The 21,303-nt window shown below is 40.2% G+C and overlaps 1 protein-coding gene across 1 annotated transcript in view; it reads left to right on the plus strand.

Annotated features, from left to right (window-relative positions):
• Nucleotides 1-21,303, plus strand: part of LOC129657974 (antigen WC1.1-like) — a 66,711-nt gene that overhangs the window by 39,860 nt on the left and 5,548 nt on the right. The window contains exons 7-12 of the mRNA XM_055589207.1: nucleotides 680-994; nucleotides 10,903-11,217; nucleotides 14,577-14,885; nucleotides 14,976-15,293; nucleotides 19,995-20,087; nucleotides 20,168-20,482. Coding sequence (XP_055445182.1) covers nucleotides 680-994; nucleotides 10,903-11,217; nucleotides 14,577-14,885; nucleotides 14,976-15,293; nucleotides 19,995-20,087; nucleotides 20,168-20,482 — 1,665 coding nt within the window. The remainder of the gene's footprint in view (nucleotides 1-679; nucleotides 995-10,902; nucleotides 11,218-14,576; nucleotides 14,886-14,975; nucleotides 15,294-19,994; nucleotides 20,088-20,167; nucleotides 20,483-21,303) is intronic.

The raw sequence follows: 21,303 nt of genomic DNA on the forward strand, positions 1-21,303 counted from the left end.
CAGGGGCTGCGTTCTTCCTGGAGGCCCTGGGGAGAACTCGTTTGCCAGTCTTTTCTGGTTCCTATGTGGCCTTATTCCTTGGCTTGGAGCCCATCTTCTTCTTCAGACAACATTCCCTCCCCTGACCATTCCTCAGTGTCTCATCTTCCTCTAACCACACTCAGGAAGAGTATTCCAATTTTAGGGATAATTAGATTGGGTTTATATGGTTAATTCATAATATTGCAGGTCAGTTTCACCATCCCAAGCTCCTAAGTTTCTTGTCTTAATAATGCCTATAAAATCTCTTTTGAAATATAAGGCAACATTCACGGGATTGAAAGACTGGAACATAGACATTTGTGGGTTCACTGTTCTGCCTGTTTCTCCACCACCCACATCCCTTTCATATGCTCTTTTACAGGTTTTATCAGGAAACAAGGCTCAGGGCCCTTCCCTGCAGGTGTCTTTGTTGGTCTTTCTCTCTGTTCGTATTCACTACATCATTGTGGTAGAAATAGAAAGACAGACATTAATGGACAAAGTCAAGTAAAAGGGAGACAGATTTCAGTCTTGTCACCTAGTGGGTATCTCCTCAGCTGGGTCAGGGGTGAGTGTTCACGATTTCTGGGAAAGAGCAAACCCCAGAGCTCTGAGAGGAATGCTCACTGTGTCCTGTCTCCTCCCCTTTCAACCTTAGAGTTCCTGGCCCTCAGGATGGTGAGCGAGGACCAGCAGTGTGCTGGGTGGCTGGAAGTTTTCTACAATGGGACCTGGGGCAGTGTCTGCCGCAGCCCCATGGAAGACATCACTGTGTCCGTGATCTGCAGACAGCTTGGCTGTGGGGAGAGTGGAACCCTCAACACTATTGTTGGTCTCAGAGAAGGTTCTAGACCCCAGTGGTTAGATGGAATTCGGTGTCGGAACACTGATACCTCTCTCTGGCAGTGTCCTTCTGACCCTTGGAATTACACTTCCTGCTCGTCCAAGGAGGAAGCCTATATCTCGTGTGAAGGTGACTTGCTGTCTGTTTCTCTATGTCTGTCCCAACCCTGTAGGATATCAGTAGTGAGATTTTATATTTTAAAATATCTAAGTGATGAGTTAAAGTTGGGTCCACAAAATGACTTTAGGATGGAGCTAATTTAATCCATATTTCAACCTTGTTATTTAGAGTTTTAATTTGGATATAATTCATATAACATTGTATTAGTTTCAGGTGTTAAATGTAAAGCTTATATATTTCTGTATATTGGTAAATGATCACCACAATAAGTCTAGTAATATCCATCACCATGTATCATTACAATTCTTTGATTATGAGGAGAATTTTTCTTACCAACTTTCAAGTATATAATACAGATTCATTGTAGTCACCATGCTGGACATTACACCTTCATGGAATTCACTTTAGAACTGCAAGTTTGTACCTTTAGACTAACTCCACTTGTTTTGTCCACATCAATCCACCTCTGGCAACCACCAAACTGTTCTTTACATCTCTGAACCCCCTTTTTTGTATTTAAGATTCCACATATAAATTAGATCATATGGTATTTATTTCACTTAGCATAATGCCCTCAAGGTTCATCTATGTTGCTACACATGGCAGGATTTTCTTCTTTTTGTTGGCTGGACATACGTACATATCACCATTTATCCATCAGAGAAGACTTACGTTGTTTGGCTATTGTAAATAATGCTGCAATGAACATTTGGTTGCACAGTTTTTTCAAGTTGGTATTTTGTTTCCTTCAGATAAATACCCAGAAGTGAAATTGATGAACCATATGACAGTTTTATTTTTAATTTTTGGAGAACATCAATACTGTTCTCCATAGGGGCTGCATCAACTCACATTCCCCCCTCCCCACCCTGCCCAGCTGTGCACAAGGTTTGCCTTTTCTCCGCGTTTTCACCAGCTCCTGTTATTTCTTGTCTTTTGGATAAAAGCCATTCTAACAGATGTGAGATGTTACCCCATTATAGTTTGATTTGCATTTTTCTGATGACATAACATTGTGCGCCTTTTCATGTACCTGTTGGCCCTCTTTATGTCTTCTTTGAAAAAAAAAATGTCTATTCAGGTCTTCTGCCCATTTTTTAATCAGATTGTTTGTTGGTTTGCTTTTGCTATTGAGATGTATGAATTCTTTCAGTATTTTGGATATTAACTCTTGTCAGAAATGTAATTTGCAAATATTTTCTCCCACTCCATAAATTACCTTTTCATTTTGTGACCTTTTCCCTTTGTTGTGCAGAAGTTTTTTAGTTTTCTGTAGTTTCAGTGCTTATTTTTGCTCTTGTTGCTTTTATTTTGGCATCAAACTCAAAATATCCTCATGATGATTGATGTCAGGATCTTTTCATCCTAATTTTTCTTCTAGGATTTTTAAAGTAATTTTTAAAATTTATTTATTTTTGGCTGTGCTGGGTCTTTGTTGCTGCATGGGCTTTTCTCTAATTGCAGTGAGCAGGGGCTACTCTTCATTGCATTGCACAGGCTTCTTATTGCAGGGGCTTCTTTTGTTGAGGAGAACAGGCTGGAGGGCACCGAGCTTCAGTAGTTGTGGCACATGGGCTCGATAGTTGCCGTTCCCGGGCTCTAAAGCACAGGCTCAACAGTTCTGGCGAATGGGCTGAGTTGCTCCGTGGCATCAGGGATCTTCCTGGATCAAGGATCACACTTGAGTCTTCTGCATTGGTGGGTGGATTCTTTACCACAGCCACAAGGGAAGCCCCTCTTCTAGGATTTTTATGGCTTCAGGACTTATGATCAAGTCTTTAATCCATTTTGAGTTAATTTTTGTGAATGGTGTAAGAGTTTTTCAGTTTCATTCTCTTGCATGTAACCATCCAGCTTTCACAACACCATTTTTGAAGAGACAGTCCTTTCCTGATGCTATAATCTCTACTTTTTTGTCATAAATTGATTGACCACATACAATTGGTTTTATTACTGGGATCTCTATTCTGTTCCAGTGATTTTTGTGTCCATTTTTATAGCAATACCATACTGTTTGATTAATACAGCTTTGTAATATAGTTTGAAATCAGGAAGCACGACCCTTCTGTCATTCTGTCTCAAGATTTCTTTGGCTATTCACTTTTTTTTTGTGGTTCCACACAAATTTCAGAATTCTTTGTTCCATATTTGTGAAAATTTTCATTGACATTTGGATAAGGATGGTAGTGAATCTGTAGGTTGCTTTGTGTAGTGTGATCATTTTAACAATATTAGGTCTTCCAATCCATGAGCACAGAATATCTTTCAATTTATTTGTGCCTTCTTTAATATCTTTCACAATGTCTTAAAGTTTTCAATAGTGTCTCAGTTTTGACTCTTCCTTTCAGATTTGGATGTTCTTATTTTCTTTTGCTTGCTTGATGATTCTGACTAGAACTACCAAAACTATGTTGAATAAAAGTGATGAGAGTAGGCATTTTTGCCTTGTGTTTGATCTCAGAAGAAAAGCTTTCAGCTTTTTACAGTTGAGTAGGATGTTTGCTGAGGGTTTGTCATATGATATTTATTTTGTTGAGGTATAATCCCTTTATATCTCCTTTGTAAAGATCTTTTGTATCATAAACGGCTGTTGAATTTTGTCAAATATTTGTTCCTCATCTGTTGAAAGGGCATGATTTTTGCCTTTATCTTATTTGGTGTATCACATTAATTTGTGAATATTGAACCATCCTTGCATCCTTGTTGATCTTGGTGGTGGTATTATTATTGTTGTTTAGTCACTAAGTTGCATCTGATACTTTGCGATCCAATGGACTATAGCTAGCTAGGCTCCTCTGTCTTAGATTTCCCAGGCAAGAATACTGGAGTGGGTTGTTCAGTATTCTCTTCATGTATTGTTGAATTTGGTTTTCTAATATTTTGTTGAGGATTTTTGAATCTATATTTATTTGGGCTATTAGCCAGTATTTTCTTTACTTGTGGTGTCCTTGTCTGGTTTTGGTATCAGGATAATCTCAGCCTCATAAAATGGCTTTAGAAGTGTTCCTTTCATCCTTTTTGGAAGAGTTTGAGAAGGCTCCAGTGCCTCATACTATTACTCTGGGAATTGGAATTAAAAAAAAAAATGTTGGTGGGGTGACAAATAGTCAAACCATAGCACCTTACTTCCTTCAACATTTCTCTCTCTCTTATTCCCCACCTTCCACTCACACCCCATTCAGGTATACCTTGAATGATATGTTGGGCATTGCCTGAAATCTACAAATGAGAGAATGAGATAAACTAAATGAGATAGATATTTCAAAAGCAGAGATTTTTCCCTTTCCTTGCCTCTGTTTCTTCATTTCTTTGTCTTTTCATTCAAAGGCCAAAGCAGTGTTAAACTATTGGACTATTATCTATGATACTTTTTTGACAATAAAGCACCATAAAACGGGTTGTGGTGAAGTCTCTGACCCTGAAAGTGAGCGATCACCTCACAGAGGCCCTGCCATCATTTTTTCAGAGGTTCTCTGCATGAAGTGGGTAGAAAGTTTGGTAGGATGATGTGGAGAGAATACACAAGTTCTCATATTTTATGACAAGAACCATTTACACTTATATTTTCTTGTGTTTTTTGAACTTATGTGTATTTCTTTCACTTACAATTCTTTCGTGTCTTTTTTTGGTTAATTTTGCTTCCTCTAAATACAAATCTTTCTTAGAAAATTTATTTGAGTCTACTGCACACATTTCTGCCTTACTAGGTAGCTATTTGTTTTTTTTTTTTTTTCCTGACTTTTTCTATATATTCCCTTTTTAAAGAGTTTTCTCTCTTTACAGCAATCTTTGCTTGACCAATGTCATACTGAATAACACATAACAGTAGCTTAGAATTCATTTAATAATTGTCCATTGAAAATTGCATAAGTGGGCCTTCCCTGGTGGTCCAGTGGTTAAAAATCCACCTGTCAGTGCAGAGGACATGAATCTGATCTCCCATCCAGGAAGCAGTAAAGAACCTGCCTGCCAGTGCAGAAGATATAAGAGATGCAGGTTTGATCCCTGGGTCTGGAAGATTCTCTGGAGGAGGGCATGGGAACTCGCTCCAGTATTCATGCCTGGAGAATCCCATGAACAGGTGAGCCTGGCAGGCTACAGTCCATTGGGTCACAAGAGTTGGACACGACTGAAGAAACAGCACACACATGCGCACACACCAGGAAGATTTTATATGCCATGGAAAAACTAAGCCTGTGCACCACAACTAGAGAAAGCCCACGTGCAGCACCAAGACCCAGTATAGCCAAAAATAAATTTAAGAAAAACTTCTTAAAAATTGCATAAGTGGAAATTTGAATATAAATTAATTCTGTGCTTATGCACTAATTATTTTTTACATGCACCATTTATTATCAGAAAATATTACCATTAATTTATATTTGCTTTACTATTTTGCTGATTACCGTGAATTTAAAGAAATTCTATTTCACTGAATTTTATTCATCTATGTATTCATTCAATAAATATTTATCAAGCCCCATCATGGTATTTAGAAAAGCTTCTCCATGCATTCTTGTTGAACGGTGAATGTGCAATCACCATCCTAATAGCAGAAATATGGGGTTAATAAGATATGCAAGTTCCTTCCTGTAGTGGAACCTTCATTCAGGGGTATATATGTGTGTGTATTTGTCATGGAATGTGGACATGATAAACAAGTAAATACTTAAAGGTATTTCAGATATCTTTAAGATATCTTCCATCATCATTTATATTTTTTCTCTAGAATGTTTAAAAGTTCATTTATTTATAGGAAGTCTCTACAAATTAACACCACTTACTGCCTTTTAAATACTATTGAAAGTATTTACCCCATTTTTTGCATATGTCTTTAGGGTTGTGTATGTGGTGTGGTTATATGATCAAATATACTATGTTTTACTTTTAGGAATTCTGCCTTTAGTGCAGTGTTTCAGATGCCATTCTTCATCTCAAAATAGCTTTTATTCATTTCATTTTCTTCAAATAACTTTATAATTTGAGTAAAGAATATTTATAACCTTACTGAATCTGAATTTATTTTACTGTGTGTGATGTTGTAATATCATCAACGGATACAAGTTACATTTTAGATACCTGATAATTTATTTCCTCACCAAATAAATATACATTATTTCATGATTTCATGGATATGACACAAAAGAACAGGCAAAAATAGACAATTTGCAAAATATATAAGGAAATCCTACAACTCAAGGGCAAAACAACAACAAGAAAAAAACCATAATAACCCAATTAAAAAATTAACCAGAGACTTGAATGGACATTTCTCCAAAGAAGATATAGAAATAGCCAATAGGTATAGGAAAATATGCTCAATATTATTAGTCATCAGAGAAATGTAAATCAAAACCATAAAAGATATCATCTCACACCTCTCAAAATGGCTATGATTAAAAAAAAATAAGTGTTGGCAAGGTTGTGGAGAAATTGAAAATCTTCTGAGTACTCATCCACATTAGATATGTAAATTTAATCTCAATAAAACTATGACCAAAAAATTTGTATGATTTATAGTGATGTTTCTTCATTCTTGGTATTGTTAAGTTCATTTTCTCTTTGTTCTTGTTTAGTATTGCTCAGTGGTTATCAATTTTCAAGGAGCCATGTTTGAAAGGTTTTCCTCTGTTTTCTCTATCATGCTTACCTTGGGCTTCCCTGGTGGCTCAGCAGTAAAGAATCCGCTTGCAATGCAGGAGACCACCTACAGTGCAGGAGACGCAGGTTGAATCTCTGGGTTAAGAAGATCCCGTGGAGGAGGAAACAGCAACCCATTCCAATATTCTTGCCTAAAATCCCATGGACAGAGGAGCCTGGCGGCCACAGTCCATGGAGTCGCAGGAGTAGGACTTGACTTAGGGGCTAAACCACCGTCACTACCACCATGCTTACCTTCTTTTTTAAAATTAATTTTTGTTCTTTTCTTTGTTAATCCCAACTTCCGTATCCTTTAGGCTTTATTTTCTCTTCTCCTGGTTTCTTAAATAGAAGCTTACACGTTTTTTCATTTTCAGCCTTTCTTCTTTTCTAAATCTAAGGTATAAATTTCCCTTAAGCACTACTTTAGTTGCATTAGAAGAATTTAGTTATATCATATCTTTGCTATCACTATTTCACAATATTTTCATGTTTAAATTTATTCCCAGACCCAGGTACTGTTTCGGAAGGATGTTGCTTAATTTCTCCAAATAAGGATGGCTAACTGTATTTTCTTATTAATTCTTAATTTAATTACACTGTGGTCAGAGTAAATACTCTGTATAAATTCAATTATCCGAAGGTTTTTGTCCTACCATATGGTCATTTTTGATAAATGTTCCTAGTGCATTTACAATAATGTGAATTCTTTCATTATTGGGTGCATTGCTCTTTATATGTTATTTAGCTAAATGTGTTGATTGTGGTGTTTTACATCTACTATAGTCTTCCTTCTTTTTTGTATGCCTGGTCTGCATGGTATTGAAAAAGATTTGTTAAAGTTCCCTCAGGTTGATTGTTATTTTGTCTATTTCTTCTTTTCATTCTGTCAAGTATTATTCTGTATTTCAAAGCTATGTTTCGATATCTTCCCTGGATTCTAATATCTGTAATATCTTTATTAAGGGCGTACCACTGTATAATCATGAAAATATCCTCTTTAAATTAGCACATCTTCCCTTAAAATCTCCTTTCTGTGACCTTGCTATAGCTACTGCAGCTTTCTTATAGTTAGTATTCACATGTGTGTGGGCTTGCTAAGTCAAAACTCTTTGCTAAGGACTGTAGCCAGCCAGGCTCCTCTGTCCATGGGATTCTCCAGGCAAGAATACTGGAGTGGGTTGCCATGCCCTCCTCCAGGAGATCTTCCTGACCTAGGGAATGAACCCACATCTCTTATGTCTCCTACATCGGCAGGCAGGTTCTTTACCACTAGCACCACCTGGGAAGCCTAGTATTCCATAATATATACATTTTTCCCCATCATTTTACTTTTGACCTTTCTTTGCTCTCATATACAATGTGAGTATCTTGCAGGTAGCATTTACATGAATTTTGTTGGTTTATCAGTTAGTAGAGGGGCTGTAATTTGAAGTATCTAATCCATTGTACAGAGAAGGCAATGGCACCCCACTCCAGTACTCTTGCCTGGAAAATCCCATGGATGGAGGAGCCTGGTAGGCTGCAGTCCATGGGGTTGCAAAGAGTCAGACACGACTGAGCCACTTCACTTTCACTTTTCACTTTCATGCATTGGAGAAGGAAATGGCAACCCACTCCAGTGTTCTTGCCTTGAGAATCCCAGGGACGGGGGAGCCATTGTAATTAGATTGCAAATCCAATTACTGATATTGTTGGGTTAAGAAAGTGAAAGAAAGTGAAAGTGAAGTCTGTCAGTCATGTCCACTCTTTGCGACCCCATGGACTGTAGCCTACCAGGTTCCTTTGTCCGTGGGATTCTCCAGGCAAGAGTACTGGAGTGGGTTGCTGTTTCCTTCTCCAGGAGATCTTTCCAACCCAGGGATCGAACCCGGGTCTCCCGCATTGCAGGCAGACGCTTTACCATCTGAGCCACCAGGGAAGACTCATTGTTGGGTTAGTATTTACCATTTCCTTTTAATTGACCCATGTGCTTCATGTTCCTTTTTCTCTCCTTTTTTTCTTTCTTTGGTATTAAACAAATTTATTGCAGATTTTCCTTAGATTTTCTGCAGCTTTAGTAGATGTGGAGGTTTTCATAGCCTTCCATCCATTTAAAAAAATTCTTAATTATTATATCTTCAAATATTACTTCTGTTGCACTGTCCCTGTTTCTCTTCTCCTCCTATTCCCCCTCTTTTTCCTTCTCCTCCTTCTGTTTTTCCTCCTCCTCATCTCTCAACTCTAGGACTCCTCTAAGACACTAATTCTGTGTTCAGTTCTGTCTAAAATTCTTTTAAACCTATTCATTCAGTTCTTAATTCTAGATATTCTATTTTCAGTTGGCAACTGTTGCTTTGATTTTCTTATAGTTACAATTATTTGTTAACTTTTTTCATTTTTCACCTATTGATTCTTTCCTTTCCCCTTTTCCCCTAAACACATTGTTCATAGTTAAAAATCCTTATCCGCTAACTCCAGCATATGTAGCATGTGTGTCTCTGCCTTCTCTTACCTTCCTTTTTAAAATTTTTAAATTTGTCTTGTCATCCATCTCTTCACATGCCATGTAATTTTTAACTGAATGAGAGAAATGATGCATAAGAAAATAAGATATCCCAGATACATTTTCTAACACCTGAAAGGATTCATATTCTGTTTTGTTAAGCAAGTGGGAGAAGGGGTTCAGACCACCCAGATGTCTAAATACTAGCTAGAGTTGAGCTGTAACAAGTCTGGGTTGCAGTATTTGTAGCACTCAGTCTACCTCTGATTTCTCTGCCCCTGTGTTATGGGCTTTTAGAGTTTATAATTGAAAACCTGAATGTTTTGGTAGCTCAGCAGTCAGGAGGATGAGGGAATATCCACTCTGTTTCCAAGGTGTTTGACACAGTTCTTTGGCCTCCTGCCATTGACAGCGTGTTTACTGGGCAGATATTTGAGGAGAAAACCTTCTATATGAGAGAGGCTCTCAAGTCTCCAATTTTGTCAGTGCAGCACCAGGTAACCCCCAAATCATGCGGGCTTCTCTGTCCCACTTTGATCCATTAATCCAGGGAACAAATTGGGAAATTCCCATAGAGAAAGAGAAGCTTCAGATCCTTGGTTAACAAAGAGTGGAGATGATCTCCACTCTTTAGAATTTTAGCATGTTTAGTTCATATTGTGTCCACAAATGTCTAATATCTTCATTTTTTATCTAACATTTTATAGCATTTAAAGTTGTATCCAGCAGACCATTGGCCTGCTGTGAACCCCTCCATTGGAATCCTTCTTCATGGAAATACAAAATTCTAAATTTTATTCTCTACTTCATCATTCACTTAAAGTGCAACGCTGAATAGACATCATTTAACCTTTCTTTACATTGCTTTTTATGTATTAAAGAAGAACAACACAGTGAGTCTGTCAGTATTGTTTGTTCAAGTGCTTTAAGAGCAAGAATTTAACCTATTTCTGCTCTATGGTAAAGTTAGAAATGCATAATATTTTCCCCCTGGAGAACAAATAACCCACAATTTTGAATAATAGCAATTCCTGACACAAAGTGCAAGGAAAGATAATATTTACTTGAGAGAAGAAGCAGCATTCCAAGATTCCCAGTGGAATCTGGTCAATGTCAATCAATATCACCTGAGACATTACTCATGCAAGGTTGCCCAATCCACTCAAAGAGATCACATTTTCTTAAAACAAAGTATCCAGATCTGGAGTCTGAAGCTTAGAGCCATCAGTAAAATATTCTGGGGCAAACCAAGACATCTCAAGGTCCGTTTGTTTTTCAATTCTGCATGACTGTACCAAGGAGAATGATTCTAATGATAGAGGATTCATGGCTGCTACTTGAGGCTTCTGATGAGGCCGGTTCCTGACTCCATTTCCTTTAATCTAATCCCTTTAACTCTCAGATCAAGGGCACCAACGCGTGTGTGGTTTATAAGGAATCCATCCAGCAGCCAGCCCATTCCTGTGACTCTAAACTCATTCAACTGCTCCGGGTAGAGAGACTAACATTTCTTGTAAATCTTTCTCAGATGCTGTGCAGAACTCTACAAATCAGAGGTTAACACTTCTGTCATATTTCCTGTTTTTGCCCATTTCCAATGTTATTATTCTCTTATCATTGCTGTAAGAAACCAGACTCAGGTGCTGCCCCAGTGCATTGACTCCTTGTCAGAACCAGGGGACTCTGAAGCCTCAGAGGAGAGCGCCCTCTACTGCTCAGGTGAAGGTCCCACAGGACAGAAGACCCTTGTCCCCCTTGTCAATGCCCGGTTGTCCCATTTCTCTCTCCTCAGACAGCAGACAGCTCCGCCTGGTGGACGGAAGAGGTCCCTGCGCCGGGAGAGTGGAGATCCTTGACCAGGGCTCCTGGGGCACTATCTGTGATAACGGCTGGGACTTGGACGATGCCCGCGTGGTGTGCAGGCAGCTGGGCTGTGGAGATGCCCTCAATGCCATGGGGTCTGCTCATTTTGGGGCAGGATCAGGGCGCATCTTGCTGAACACATTGGACTGCAGAGGAAAGGAATCCCACGTGTGGAAGTGCCCTTCCCAGGGCTGGGGAGTGCACAACTGCAGTCATGAGAACGATGCAGGAGTCGTCTGCTCAGGTATGGTCAGTGTATTGCCTAGTGATGGCAGAATGAAAAGTGCCATGGAAGCTGGTGTCTGATCACTGGGGCAATAGGATATAGATGGGCTAGAGAGGACTGAGACAGACCCAGCCTCTGTGAATGCACAAAGCTTCTGTGGGTGATGTGCTTCATTTACTTTCCTGCTGTAAGTCTTTATTTCTTCTCCAGTGATCTTACCTGACATAGTAGATTAAACTATTCCAATGAATATTGATCTTCATAACGAAGATGAAGATCAATCACATGAGACATTTTCAAATCACCACACAAATCCCTTTGCACAGTTAGCCTATGGGAAGGGAGGGCTAGAATGAGGACACAGCTTCGTGGATGGAGTTGTTTCTGTATGTACAGGGTGAGACATTATTTTACACTAGGTTAGTAGGAGTGGAGGCACAGAGGATGTCCCGAAACAGATCAGACAGGAATTGATGGATTTGTGCCAAATTGCAAGTCTCTTTTGAAATTTTAGATGTAAATATTCATAGGCCTTTGCAGGTAAGACCAGAGAACTTTGGATGAAGTGCTCTGAGTCATAGGTTCTCCTTCGATTGTTACTATCAGAGAGTCCCTGCCCATTTTTTCTTTTAAGACATCTGTATAGGACAAAATTTTGGAAGAACACTTAGCCATACACTGACAAGTCAAAAGTGGAAGCAATACAATTTCTGTGTTTTATGGTAAGAAATTATATAGTTTATACCTGATGACTTCAATGATTTAAGAAAATAGAATTTGGGGGTTTATTTGATATGAATAGGAGTAATGGGACAGATGTAATTTTTTAAGAAGGTAGAAGAGAGTTATGGCAGCTGGGAGGGAGAGGGACTGTAATAGGAACTGAAAAAGGCCCATGTGGGGTGTTCTGAGCAGCACTGAGGGTCCAGGAGTGGTGGGAGGATGCTGTGTGTGCCTAAGGATGCAGGACGTCTGTACAGCAAGAGACCAGAGAAGGATATATTTTTATTATATTTAGTATCCTTATCCACTGACATCAGCCTTCTATTCCACAAACTTTCTCACAGTTTTCACACACATAATCTTCCACATAAATTTTAAAATCAAATAGAAAACAAAAAAGAAGTCATAATTTGTCTCAGAAGAGTCTATCCTTATGTGTATAAGACTTTATTGATTATTCAGTGTATATTCGAGCATTTAACATGTATCAGGGTACATAAAACAGCATATAACAAATATTTCTTTCATGTTCTGCCTAATCTGTAATCTTGTGGGGTTAATATAGCAACTAAAAAGTATTGACTGAAAATGCTTTAATTAGAATGCGTTGCCTGTGAGCGAACTCCCAACCAGACCAGACTAGGAGTTCTAACCTGTGTCTCTCTGGGAAGATGAGAGTGATAAATAATAAAAGGCAAGCAGACCATCTTCTCTCTCACCATTGTATAAGTGGTCAAGCTGATCCTTCAAGTCTTTAATTTCTTTTAGGTCTTTTCTGTTCTTTCCTGTTTTTCTGTAGTAGATTTTTATTTTGTTAGAATATTCTTTCTGAACCTTCAAAGTTCACTATTTATTTAATCAGAATCCTTTATCAGAAAGAATTTCACCATGTACATAAATTATCATGAGCATACTTCAAAACCAGACAAGTGTGTTAAAGAATGTGCTTTATGTTGTGGGTTTCTTTTTATTTGGATTACCTTCCTCTACCCAAAATATGGTCCCTGAAGTTCAAACCATGATCATGAGTTTTTTCTTTGGTCTCTCTCCCAGTTTCATACCCCATCCACTCCCCATTTAACCTACCACACACCCTACCTCACTCCACTCCTACAGAAGTTCTTCCCTTTCAGAATTTCCTTTCTACCCATTTGTGGTTCTTAAGATAGTTTTCTCTTGTCTGCAGTGGGAGAAATGGGAAAGGTGGCAGGGTGAAGTGGTTGATGGGAGGAGCACAGGGGATAAAATGTGTCAAAAACTTGTTGAACAAATATTTCCCCCAAATATTCTATCTTTCATCCATATTGAGGCTTTTGCAATTAGAAAATTTCTAAATTATGTATGGCTTATTTGCTCTCTGGGCTTCCCTCATAGCTCAGTTGGCAAAGAATCCACCTCCAGTGCAGGAGACCCCAGTTAGACCCCTGGATTGGGAAGATGCACTGGAGAAGGGATAGGCTATCCACTCCAGTATTCTTGGGCTTCCCTTGTAGCTCAGTTGGTAAAGAATCTGCCTGCAATGTGGGAGACCTGGGTTTGATCCCTGGGTTGGGAAGATCCCCTGGAAAAAGGAAAGGCTACCCACTCCAGTATTCTGGCCTGGAGAATTCCATGGACTGTATAGTCCATGGAGTTGCAGAGAGTCAGACATGACTGAGTGACTTTCACTTCACTTCACTATTTGCCCTCTGCTCTCTTCCTCTTACTCTCTTTCTTTACAGCATAGTAGCTATTTCTCAAGAACCCAAATAGGAAAGGAACAAAGAGCATATAGACAGGATTAAAATACTTTAAGTTATCTTCACTGTTTAGCATTTCCTAAAGTTCACATGTCTAGTATGACGTAATTAAAAACCTCAGCTGTTTTACATGCTCCCACTGAGAACTCACTCTCTCCCAGGTTCTTTGATAAATTCTAAGCTTTCAAGAAAGATGGCTATGACCAGCCCCTTCTCCTATGACTCTGAGCTTTCTTCCTATCCAAACTGATCTCTGGACGACCTTCCAAAATCAGGTCACCTAAGAAATTCTTGGAATTTTTCACCTTGAAAAATTATAAGAAGCATGTGTGAAATCTTGTTATGATGTCTAGCTTTCCTCCTGTTAAGCCAGAAGTCTGTCTACTGTCAGTGAGCACTCACAGATCCAGCCTGCGTGATTTTCCTTATCTTCAGAGACTTAAGTGTTGGTTCCTGAGAGGAAACTGGCCAGTATTCTGGCCCCAGAAATCTCAGGATGGCCCTCTAACCTTGTGTGGCTCTTAGTCCTCTAACCTCTTGAGGCCCATGGATCTACTTCACTCTGGGTTAGTACAGCTCTGAACCTGAGCCTGGTGCCCACTACAGAGCAGTATCCTTGAGCTCTGTAGTTTCCAGGCCTCTAGATGAGGAATTCACATTCCTAATTAACCTCAAAATCCATGTTTTTGGAAATCAGCCATTTGAAACTGACCCTGAAAATCCTTCAGGGTTTCTTTTCAGAAACTTGGTCTTGAAAATACTTGCTCATAAAATTTTGAGAATAACTGTCCAATTCTCTTTCCAGGCACCACTCCTGGAAAAGAAAAATTTTCACATTATTGCCTGTGACATTGTTTCCAATTGCCAAACCAGGACTATGGGCACTCACTGGATTTCTTGTTGTTGTTTTCTTAGGATTTGTGCGTCTGGTTGGAGATGATGGACCCTGCTCAGGACAAGTAGAAGTACGTCTTGGAGAAGACTGGACCCCAGTGTCTGATGGAAACTTCACACTCCCCACTGCCCAGGTCATCTGTGCAGAGCTGGGGTGTGGCGAGGCTGTGTCTGTTCTGGGACACGAGCTCTTCAGAGAGTCTGATGACCAGGTCTGGGCTGAAGAGTTCAGGTGTGAGGGGGAGGAACGTAAGCTCTGGTGGTGCCCCAGAGTACCCTGTCCAGGGGGCACTTGTCACCACAGTGGAGCTGCTCAGGTTGTTTGTTCAGGTGAGATGCATGTCAGGACTAACCTCCCTGCACACTCTGTTCAGGTGAGACATCATGAGATTTTTCTGAATTTCTGTCTTCTTCTACCAGCATACTCAGAAGTCCGACTCATGACAAATGGCTCCTCTCAATGTGAGGGGCAGGTGGAGATGAAGATTTCTGGACAATGGAGAGCGCTCTGTGCCTCCCACTGGAGTCTGGCCAATGCCAATGTTGTCTGTCGTCAGCTCGGCTGTGGAATCGCCATCTCCACCCCCAGAGGACCACACATGGTGGAGAGAGGTGACCAGATCTCAACAGTCCGATTTCACTGCTCAGGGTCAGAGTCCTTCCTGTGGAGTTGCCCTGTGACTGCCTTGGGTGGTCCTGACTGTTCCCATGGCAACACGGCCTCTGTGACCTGCTCAGGTAAGAGACAGGGAAGGGCTATTGGTACTTAGGATGCTCCTGGAGTGAAATGTCCCCAAGAGCAGAGAGTGAGGGAAAACTGGCTTTGGAAGATATTTCATGATGAAATATGGTGCTTCTCATTGTTCACTCATTTTTCAGGTTAGGGCAAGAAGTGTGAAGGGGAATAATATGTTTTAAAGCAACATTGACATATGATCATAGAAGACAGTGTATAAGCAATACGTGTAGACTTCAGTCATGTACCCAGAGCAGCAAAGAGAACATTCCCAGCCCCAAGAGTCACTGTTGCCTCCAATAACTGGCCTCCCTCCTCTCCAGGGAAAGCTGCTTATCTAACTTCTACTACCATAGAGTGTTTTATCAGTTTTTGAACTTTATATAAAATCATGCAGTGTGTTTTCTTTTGTGTGTGACTTCTTCGACTCAACATTATGTTTAGGATTCACTCATGATGTTGTTTATAGCAGTACTTTATTCATTTTTATTACTGTAGAATATTGCTTTCATTGATAACATGGCCATTGATCCATTCAACTGATGTTAGAAATTTGAGTTGTTTCCTGCTCTTGACTATTATAAATATGATGCTAGAATGTAACATGACAATGACTTGGGGCGCAAATATATGTTACTTATTTTGTGTGTTGAACATTTGGTCTTTTCTTTTTCTAAATGGTACAGTATTCTTTGATGAAGCAAGTTTTTAATTTGAAGGAAATATTAATATAACTTACCAACTTTTCCCGGTATATTTAATACTTCTTATATCCCTTTAAAAAGAACTTTCCCTTCTCCAAGATCATGAAAATATTCTCTTAGAGTATCTTACAAAAGTTTCTTTTTCTCTTGCATGTAATTGTACGTTCCTTCTGGGATTGATATCTGTGTAAGATAAGTCATGTTTCACATGGACATCCAATTCACTCAGAATCTTTTTCTGGAGAGACTTTTTTCCCCACTGCAGTGCTACCTTTATCTTAAGCAGAAGAGCACATATGTCTGAGTCCTTTTAAAGACTCTGTATTCTGTTCCACTGTATCATTTGTCTATCTTTGCACCAATACTGCATTTTCTTAATTACTATAACTTTATAATAAGTCTGGATAATTTTAATTTACAGGGGTTACTTTATATTAACTCCTTTAACTTTGTTCCTTTTCTTACTGACTGTGTTGGTCATTCTTGGTATTTTGTATTTTGTCTAAATTTTGGAATCTGCTTGTTATTTTTTCACACTCCCTAAAAAATTAGCATAAGAGTATTTTGATTAAGATTAGATTTAATCTACCCAGAAATTTGAGAATGACTGACTTTGACAATTTTGGATCTCTCAATTCATTGACATAATTTTTATTGTTGTTTAGTCACAAAGTTGCATCCAACTGTTTTGTGACCCATGGACTTCAGTCTGCCAGGCTCCTTTGTCCATGGGATTTCCCACGCAAGAATACTGGAGTGGGTTGCCATGCTCTCCTCCAGGGCTTCTTCCTGACCCAGAGGTTGAACCCACTTCTGCACTGGCAGGCGGATTCTTTACTACTGAGCCATTTGGGAAGCCATTGACATAATATATCCCTCCATTCAGCTAGGTCTTGAATTTCTCTCAGAAGTTTTGTCCACCTTCTTCTATATTTTTCCTAAGCATTTTATTTATTTTTTTTATGTTATTAGTATTTCTTTTATGGACGATGTCCTAGGAATGAATTATCTCTGATTTGTTTTCACCTTTTAACATTTTTTTTAAAATTTTGATGTAATTTGAGACTTACTGAAAAGTTAGAAGAATAATATAAACATTTCCAGATGACCTTTAACTGGAATCCCACAATGCTAGTTTTTGGTTCATTCTGTCTCATTTCTCTCTGAACATATAAAATATTTCTGCATTAGGTTGCTGTCATGATGTCCCTTTACCACTAAAATACTATGAGGAATTTCCTTATGTAACCACAGGTTCAGTCCAGTTCTCAGCTGATTGCAGCCCCAGATGATATCTAAGTGCAAGCACTGAAAGACCCCAAGACAGAACTGTTGAGTCTTTCCCAAATTGCTGACTCAGGAAGTCTTAAGCAAAATGAAGTATATATTTTTTCCTCCAGTGGTTAAATTTTTAGGATAAATTTGTTACACAGCACTATAACCAGGACATTTACCATGTGACCTGCAGTTAGATTGGTGCAAACGTAATTGCGGTTTTTGCATTGTTGAAATTTGCCATTTGATCTTGGAATGTATTCTTAAATAAATGTGGTTATGTTACACATCATTTAATGTGTATTTCTTGCTTTTTATTTTGCTAATGGTTTATTACTTGCTGCTTGTTTCATATGTATTTTAGACTATAGACATGATGTTAGACACAAAGCAATTTCAAGTGATTTTCTTACTTGAGTTCAAAATTGGTCATAAAGCAGCAGAGACAACTTGCAACATCAACAATGCATTTGGTCCAGGAACTGCTAATGAATACATAGTTCAGTGGTTGTTCAGGAAGTTTTGCAGGGCTTCCCTGGTGGCTCTGTGGTAAAGAATCCGCCTGCCAATGCAGGAGACATGGGTTCAATCCCTAGTCCAGGAAGACGCCACATGCTGCAGAGCAGCTAAGCCTGTGCACCACAACTGTTGAGCCTGTGCTCTAGAGCCTGGGAACCACAACTACTGAAGCCCAGACGCCCTAGAGCTTGTTCTCTGTAACATGAGAACCACCACGGTGAGAAGCCTGAGCACTGTAACAGACTAGTCCCCACTCGCCACAACTAGAGAAAAGCCTGAGCAGCAGCAAAGACCCTGCAAAGCCAAAAATTAATAAATAATAAATAATTTTTTTAAATGAAGTTTTGCAAAGGAGATGAGAACCTTGAAGATGAGGAGTGCAATGGCCCGCCATTGAAAGTTGACAACAACCAATTAGAGCAATCATCAAAGCTGATCCTCTTGCAATTACATGAGAAGTTGCCTAAGAACTGAATGTTGACCTTTCTACAGTCGTTTGGCATTTGAAGCAAATGCCAAAAGGTGAAAAAACTTGATAAATGGGTGCCTCATGAGCTGACCACAAATCAAAAAACTTGTCATTTTGAAGCATCATCTTCTCTTATTTTACACAACAATGAACCATTTCTTGATTGAATTGTGACCTGTGATGAAAAGTGGATTTTATATGACAACTGGCAATGGCCAGTTCAGTGGTGGGACTGAGAAGAAGCTGCAAAGCACTTCCCAAGGCCAAACTTGCTGCCAGTCTGATCCACTACAGCTTTCTGAATCCCAGTGAAACCATTACACCTGGGAAGTATGCTCAACAAATCACTGAGATGCACTAAAAACTGCAACACATGCAGTGGGCATTGGTCAACAGAAAGGTGCCAATTCTTCTCTATGGCAATGCCTGGCCACACATCACACAACCTATGCTTCAGAAGTTTAATGAGTTGGGCTACAAAGTTTTGCCTCATCTGCCATATTCACCTGACCTCTCGTCAACTGAATACCACTTCTTCAAGCATCTTGCCAACTTTTTGCAGAGAAAATGTTTCCACAACCAACAGGAGGCAGAAAATGCTTTCCAAGAGTTCATCAAATCCCAAAGCACAGCTTTACACTACAGGAAAAAACAAACTAGTTTCTCATTGGCAAAAATGTGTTGATTGTAATGGTTCCTATTTTGATTAATAAAGATATGTCTGAGCCTAATTATAATGATTTAAAATTCATGGTCTGAAATCGCAGTGATGTTTGCACCAACCTAATAGAATATTTGTCCTCTGATCTTCTGTTTTAATAACTGCCTTATGCAGTTATTAAATTAACTGCATATGCCTTATGCAGTTATGATCTAATGTGCTTATACATTCATTCTTTAGTTCTTAAATTCAAATATTAAGCTTTTTAGCTCTAGAACTTTTATTTCTTTTTTGTTAAAATTTCTGTGCCAAGAAACACATCTTGTCAATTAATCTTAAGAGCACTTTAATCAGGGCTATTTAAATTCTGTCAGGAAACTAATAGTTGAATATTTGGGGAAATTTTGGGGAATGTCTTCTTTTTCCTTTTGGTTTTCCATTTGATCTCTTTTAAATGAGTTTTTTTCCCCCTTCTTTTGGTGACAGACATGGAAGATGAAAACTTATAGAATCTTTCAGAAAAGATTTTGCTTTGTTTCTTATATTTAGATGTAGATTTAGGCATGCTGCTGCTGCTGCTGCTGCGAAGTTGCTTTAGTCGTGTCCGACTCTGTGCGACCCCATAGATGGCAGCCTACCAGGCTCCCCCATCCTTGGGATTCTCCAGGCAAGAACACTGGAGTGGGTTTCCATTTCCTTCTCCAATGCATAAAAGTGAAAAGTGAAAGTGAAGTCGCTCAGTCGTGTCCGACTCTTAGCGACCCCATGGACTGCAGCCCACAAGGCTCCTCCGTCCATGGGATTTTCCAGGCAAGAGTACTGGAGTGGGGTGCCATTGCTTTCTCCAGATTTAGGTATAGAACCCACTATTTAACTCGTTCTCAGTGTAAAGCTTGGCTTAAACAAAAATTGTGGCAGTGTCAGAAGCAGACCTCCTTGGAGAAACTGAGCTCTATACTAACTTCACTGCTGTTACAGCTTTCATCTCAAACTCCATCACTAGGTTATTATTTAGTTTAATTCAGTTTCCTGTTCTTCAACCCAACCAGACCCCTGATCATTGCTGTTTCTGCAGGAAACCAGACCTGGGTGCTGCCCCAGTGCAACGACTCCGTGTCTGAACCAGCAGGCTCTGCGGCCTCAGAGGAGAGCGCCCCCTACTGCTTAGGTGAGAGTCCCACAGGACAGAAGATGCTACTCAACCCCTGAGGTCACCACCACCCCATCGTCCCATTTCTCTCTCCTCAGACAGCAGACATCTCCGCCTGGTGGACGGGGGTGGTCCCTGCGCTGGGAGAGTGGAGATCCTTGACCAGGGCTCCTGGGGCACCATCTGTGATGACGGCTGGGACCTGGACGATGCCCACGTGGTGTGCAGGCAGCTGGGCTGTGGAGAAGCCCTCAATGTCACGAGGTCAGCTCACTTTGGGGAAGGGTCAGGGCCCATCTGGCTGGACGACCTGAACTGCACAGGAAAGGAGTCCTACGTGTGGAGGTGCCCTTCCCGGGGCTGGGGGCAGCACGACTGTAGACACAAGGAGGACGCCGGGGTCATCTGCTCAGGTCTGTGCTGCACACTGTCCACAGGCTGGGAGAGGGGTGGGACCCTGGAGGACAGGGGTCTGAGCCCTGATGGAGAGATGCTGAAAGGACCAGAGAAGGAGGCTTCCTCCCATGGAGCCTGTCTTTCCAACAGACATGAAGACTGGGTGCTTTCACTTCCTCCTGAGGCAGCTGAGATTCTGATCCCAGCTGAGATGCTGATCCTTTATTCTCAGTAGTGTTTCCTGACAGAGCTGTTTCTTACAGTTAACACTTGAAAGCAGGTCTCACTCTGCAGTTATCTGTGGAAGTAACACCCGGAAATCCTAGGCTTCCCAGGTTGTGCTAGTGGTAAAGAACCTGCCTGCCATTGCAGGAGATGTAAAAGATGTGGGTTCAGTCCTTGGGTTAGGAAGATCCCCTGGAGGAGGGCATGGCAACCATTCCAGTATTCTTGCCTGAGAATCCCATGGACAGAGGAGCCTGACATAGTGAAAACTCATATTTTTCCTTTACAGTTCTGTTTGCTAGGAGTCTAGGGTCTCTGTGGGCCAACATCCAAGTGTCCACAGGGCTGCATTCTTCCTGGAGTCTCTGGGGAGGACTCCTTTCCCAGCCTTTTGTGGTTTCTGTGTGGCCTCATTTCTTGGCTCAGGGCCCTCTTTATTCTTCTTCAACAACAGTGCCTCTTCCAACAGTTCTCCCTCACTCACATTTCCCTCTGATTGGAGCTGGGAAAGATGATGCATTTCTCAGTGTAGTGAGTTTAAAGATGTGTTAGGCTGGGCTCACATGGTTAATCCACAATATTTGAGCTTTATGTCTCCATCCCAAGGTCCTTA

This window comes from Bubalus kerabau, chromosome 1 (genome assembly GCF_029407905.1).
Source record: "Bubalus kerabau isolate K-KA32 ecotype Philippines breed swamp buffalo chromosome 1, PCC_UOA_SB_1v2, whole genome shotgun sequence".
NCBI lineage: Eukaryota > Metazoa > Chordata > Mammalia > Artiodactyla > Bovidae > Bubalus > Bubalus kerabau.